We start from the raw sequence: 5616 nt of genomic DNA, 5'->3' as shown, positions 1-5616 counted from the left end.
GAGCTCTCGCAAGCTCCTCTCTAGCGATAATCCACATGATGGATGAAGCGATGACACACCTCCTCGCGTAAGGTATTCTTTCCTCGCTTTTGCGTACCACTACGCAAACAGGGGCAGTAGCAAAGGGGTGGCTCTCCTGTTGTCCTCTCATGCCAGAGAGGGGATAGATCGTTGGAGGAAGAAGGGGGAGGTTAGCGAGCTGGTGGCTAAAAGGGTTCAGCCTTGTAACCCTTTTAGTCCCATGTCCCTTTTATAGAGAGCCCTTTTTGTTAACCCTAATTGATCTTGCCCTGTTGAGTATTAGATCTCTATCAAATTATCCCTAACTTAATGAAAATTGGATCTCTATTCAATTATCTACTCTAAGCTTTTATTGGGTCTCACCCAATGAATCCAATAAAACAGGAACTTATTAGATATCACATATTCAATCCTTTATTCGTCACATCAACCAGTCATGCACCATATGTGTATGACTCTCTAAGCCTAATATTATGCTAGTCATGAGTCATTCTTGTCAGAACTTCTTCTAGCTCAGTGAATTATTATCTTCATAATAATATACTTAACTTATCGACTGTAGACGTACTAGGATACTACGCTATAATCCCGAGACGATATAGGAGAATCTAATCCTTTAGACCTATACATCCTCAGTTACTATGTACCTTTAGTCCCTCATCTATCTAATATCCCAGAAATCGTATACTGGGTATGGTGTTGTTAGGCTCATACGGTTTCTACTTGAGTCTCACTTTAATCGGATTCTCTTAGAAAACTCTTTTTCTCCCAATCCGAATGACCTTGGTCAATGATTTGTTTGAGCAAGAACATAAAATATTCCTCTCATGATACTGAGAGTAGATGATCCTCTATCGACACTCAATAGTACTCGAAAGGTTAGCTACAACTCCCGATGATCGGTTGTGCTAAATCTAGAACTTTCAAACCTATAAGTTTGATATCAAAGAGTGGAGTACTCAAATAGGACATTCTTGGTATCTCAAGTCTAAAGACCAGGTATACCATTGGGACGATGAAATTATTATTTGACAATGAGGTATCATCGGCCATTCAGTGTTCCGTGAGCAGATCAATCAGTGAACTCATTTTCCATTAAGCACTTGCACTATAGCCCTAGTGTCTCCACACGAGCAACTATGAGACTAGTCGCCTCTATCATATGGACAAATATACAACATACCAGTTTGTCCGGTTATCTAGATGTCCTTCTCGAGTAATCTTTGACCAGAATTATTTGGGGTTTGTATTTAAAGGTGAATCGGTCTCATTATCATGATCTCATCATAATGTGTTTCTCATTGCATAGATTCATGGATATCATAATATATTTATACAACAATCAATATAAAATGATAAATTATCATAATAATAATAAGCAAAAGGACTACATATCATTTCACACGTGTCATCACTCACGTGATTGGCTTGCAGGGCACATATAACTAGTATTTTCAACCAACGACCAGAAGAACTATGAAGACTTTAGGCCCATCATAAAGGCTTGGATGACCAGGGGTGAGCATTAGGAACTCCCTGAATCTCACTAGCAAACTAGGTGACAAAGTGGGAAAGGGGCTCATCCTCCATTTGCCTTAGTCCAAGCAGCACCATCACCGAGAGTTTTGGGTGCACATTTGCTAGAAAATGAAGCTCAAACTCCTTTGCTAGCTGGGCAAAGGATGACATCGAGAGAGGCTTTAGGCGGTTGTACCATTCCTAAGCTGGCCCTCTCAACGTGGTTGAGAACGCGCAGTACATCAAAACGTCTGATGTGCTATATAGTACCATCTAAGCTTAGAAGGCGACCATGTACTCTCCCAAATCAGAACTGCCATCAAAAGCCTATTGCATCGGGAGGTGAAAATTGTTCAGGAGGGGCTCCTCCTGGATATCCTGGATGAAGGGGGAGTTGCATGAAACCCCTGTTGACTGTTGAAACTCTTAATGTACCTCGTTGAGGCACTAGTTCACCGCAATTGTCCCCTGAGCGAGTCATCCATTGAATCCACCGACTAAGTTTTTGACTCAAGAAAGGTTGAGGTGGCTTGGTGGAGCAAGGGAGCACTGCACTCCATCATTGGGGAGCATGAATCTCCGAGTTGCCCCTTGACTGATTGGTCGCGGTTCAATCGGAGTAGCCCCAAGGTGTGTGGGAACAAGTGATAGCTAGACAGCTGACCATGGTTGCAGAATGGACGCCATCTGTTAGGCCAATTGGGGCAGGAGAGGAGCGATGGCTTGCATTATCTCAGCAAGTGCTTGCACTTGGTGAGTGAGGTTTAGGAAGGCCTCAATGAGGACCACGAAATGTCCCACGTTGGCTCCTGGACGGGAGAGCCCAAGGTCTTTAAATAGGTGACAGTAGTGCCCCAGGGTCTAGGCCAAGGTGGAGTTGTCTACTTATGAGAGGGTGGGTAGTTGCCCTCGTTGGCCAAAGGCATTATGTGTGGGTGGAGGAGTCTCATCGCTGGAGCGCTTATTGAGTTGATTATCTTGCGACATTCGATCCTCCTTCTAGCGTCAAAAAATATTATGTACCTTTTTTCTTTGTTTTGAAAGTTGGTATGACTTGGTCTAGTCCCGAAAGCGCAAAGTCATCTAAGTGGTTCCTCGAGGGGAAGATGGATGTGGGAGCAAGGTCGGGCTAGGGAGGTCGGCTTCGAGGTGCTGACCAAGCCTTCAAGGACGTCTCGAGGTGAAGTCGAGTCTCACTCGATCTATGTTGGAGGCCTATATAATAGGTTGGCGTCAGGAGGGGATTCCCATCTCGACCACTCTAATGGCTAAGTTAGTAAGTGAAGAAATGTTAAAAATCGATCCCCTTTCTCGGGATAGAGAATCGATATTTATTGCCCGTATCTCTTATGATGTGGTTGCACGAGCGATCGACCCATATGGCTAAGTTTGTGATGCGGCACCGACTCGTATAGTTTGTGCGACGTGAAACCGGGAAGAAGGGCGCCACCTATCAGGTCGGTTTCCTTCCGTGTTAGCTAGATGTCTAAGTTGTGTTTCACGTCCCCTCAACGGTGGCTGTCAATTGGTAACCCGTGATTGGTACAAAAATATTTCCGATCACAGCTCCACCGGGATCGATCTACATCAACATGGACATGGTTGGGAGTGCCGAGCACGCTTAACCTCGCCACCATCTCCATGGGAAAGAGACAAAGGCAGAGCAGGTCATGGCGTGTGTGCGTCAAGCAGATCCATCCATCTCTGGGCTGCCGCGTTAACGTCCCATCATGCGGATGTGATTGATTAATGTCCGCCTCAACCAAAACCCAACCATCGTCGATCGCGCGTTGACATGCCATGCCAGCGAGAAGAAGAAGAAGGCAGCGTTGAAGCGATCAACACACGCGGTTGTCGAAAACCAAGCGCGATGGAGCATCCACTCCCTCTCCTCTTTCCCCCTCCAATCAATCGGACGCTTTATGCTCTTTTCTTATACTTCGCTCATGCGTGACTTTATCCATCACTCACCAAAACCAAACCTATGTATCATTAAAGGTTGACTGTTCTCGACCTAAAATCTGAGCTTTATGGATTAATTTGGTGTGGAACAGGATGTGTTTCATCATCAAATCAAGGAGGCTATGTTAAGAAACAACATTTCCTTCCTACCAAATAATTATTTCCTTCTATGCATCCATGCACAAAATTTACATGCCTCGACGTGCATGCAATCTTAAAGAATAATATAAAAAATTTTAAAATAATAAATATAAGATTTATATGATTCGAGAAAATTAATTTATTTTTCTCTTGAGTTGACTTTTTTTTTTCTCTCATCCTCTCAATATCTTCTTTTTAAAATATTTTTCTCATGTCACATATCATATTTGACTATTGTTTTAAAGAAGTAGAATTTTCTTTTGTTGAATTCGACGGCCAGTCCAAAGTACTCCAGAAATGAGACACAACTACAAATTCTTGTACAAGTGAAACAAAGGATAGTGTCAAAGATCCCATAAAAGACACATCGGGCATAAAATCATTCCAGTACTTCAGACAATAGATTCTTCAAGGTAAAGGTTGACTTGCCATGCCAGTGTTGAACACGTAATAGACACAGAATCGTACTAGATTTGTCTACAGGAAATTGAGGATGAATTTGACCCAGTCATGCCACTTGCTCTCTGTCACCCTTAGTTTCCACAAAGCCCCACCATGCTATCTGACTTCCACAGCAGCTGCCCCACCACTACTACTCTTTTTACTGTCCTGCATCCAAATCCTCCTATGTGTATATATATGGATTACACCATCCCCAATGGAAAGCACCTGCAGAGCAGCATAGTGTTCCAGAGCTGAAGTTGAAGCACTGGAGGCATTTGAGCCCGCAGCAGAGAGATGAGCAGTTTCCCGCCGGGGTATCGTTTCTACCCAACCGAAGAAGAATTGATCGGTTTCTATCTTCGGAACAAGCTGGAGCACCGCGGAGAAGACGTGATGGAGCAGGTCGTCCCCGTGGCTCATGTGCACCGCTTCGATCCATGGCAGCTTCCTCGTAAGCACATCGCCCTCCTTCTCCTACTCCGTCGGCTTCTTGTTCATTTGCATATCCATGGCTGATGTATCGTGACCTGCAGCGATATCGGGAGAGCCATGCAGGCGAGACGAGGAACAATGGTTCTTCTTCTGCCCGAGGCAGGAGAGAGAGGCCCACGGAGGGCGACCGACCCGTATCACGGCGTCGGGGTACTGGAAGGCCACCGGTTCTCCCACCCTCGTGTACTCCTCCATGAACCGCGTCATGGGTAAGAAGAGGACCATGGTCTTCTACCGGGGAAGGGCTCCCAATGGAACCAAGACCCAATGGAAGATGAACGAGTATCGAGCACTTGAGGAAAGTGCGGCCTCCACCATTCACTCGAGTGCAGCACAGACGGTAATCATTACCTCCATAATGGTGTTATTCTACGAGCATGCAGCCTATCCACTTCAACCTTCTTCTTCTTCTTCTTCTTCTTCTTCTTCTGCAGTTTCGCAGCGAGTTCACCTTGTGCCGTATACACACCAAGTCAGGCTCCAGCAGATCATTCGATCGACGTCCTTCTGAAGCCGTCGCAGCGGCTAATACAGACGCACAGAAACCGGTTTCAGCAAAGAGGTCTTTATCTCACGATAGCACTTCCTCCGACGGCAATGGCTCCCAGCGGGCCCTGCGACGACGAGGAGAGGATGATGCGAGGCTGGACAACGACAACTCCGAGCTGTTGCAAGACTGGTTCTGATGGCACACAACTGCGAGCTGTTCAAGAATTATTAGCTCGTTGAAGAAAAACAAAAAAATCAAAAAGAGAAATGTATTATAGATTAACTATCAAAAGTATATATCAAAAAATTAATATAATATTAATATATTTAGACAAAATTTTATAAAAAAATATATCGAAAAATCGATGTAAGATTAACGTGGCTTGACAAATCTTTTCTGCATTAATGGAGACAACTATATTTTTCAATATATAGGATCAATTATAAGATCCATGCGTTATCTCTGCTACAATTTTCCTTGTTTATCTCTCACATAAACCTAAAAAATATCCTCTTTAAAATCCCTATAGATTGTCTTTAGGAGCATAC

General features: G+C 44.2%; 1 protein-coding gene across 1 annotated transcript; it reads left to right on the top strand.

The window, feature by feature from the left end:
* The first annotated feature begins 4304 nt into the window (after window positions 1-4304).
* Window positions 4305-5404, top strand: LOC103994108 (NAC domain-containing protein 90-like). The gene is made up of 3 exons (XM_009414400.3): window positions 4305-4537; window positions 4620-4918; window positions 5013-5404. Exons 1-3 carry the CDS (start codon window positions 4381-4383, stop codon window positions 5262-5264), a joined length of 708 nt encoding a protein of 235 aa, XP_009412675.2. The 5' UTR covers window positions 4305-4380; the 3' UTR covers window positions 5265-5404.
* Window positions 5405-5616: the final 212 nt, after the last annotated feature.

This window comes from Musa acuminata, chromosome BXJ3-8 (assembly GCF_036884655.1).
Source record: "Musa acuminata AAA Group cultivar baxijiao chromosome BXJ3-8, Cavendish_Baxijiao_AAA, whole genome shotgun sequence".
In the NCBI taxonomy this organism is placed as follows: domain Eukaryota; kingdom Viridiplantae; phylum Streptophyta; class Magnoliopsida; order Zingiberales; family Musaceae; genus Musa; species Musa acuminata.
Note: the sequence above shows the minus strand (reverse complement) of the source record. Positions and strands in the feature narration are given on the sequence as shown.

Coding starts and splice junctions, on each gene's coding strand:
- LOC103994108 (XM_009414400.3), top strand. CDS start 4,381: ATGAGCAGTTTCCCGCCGGGGTATCGTTTCTACCCAACCGAAGAAGAA. Junction 4,538..4,619: donor CGATCCATGGCAGCTTCCTC/GTAAGCACATCG, acceptor CGTGACCTGCAG/CGATATCGGGAGAGCCATGC. Junction 4,919..5,012: donor ACTCGAGTGCAGCACAGACG/GTAATCATTACC, acceptor CTTCTTCTGCAG/TTTCGCAGCGAGTTCACCTT.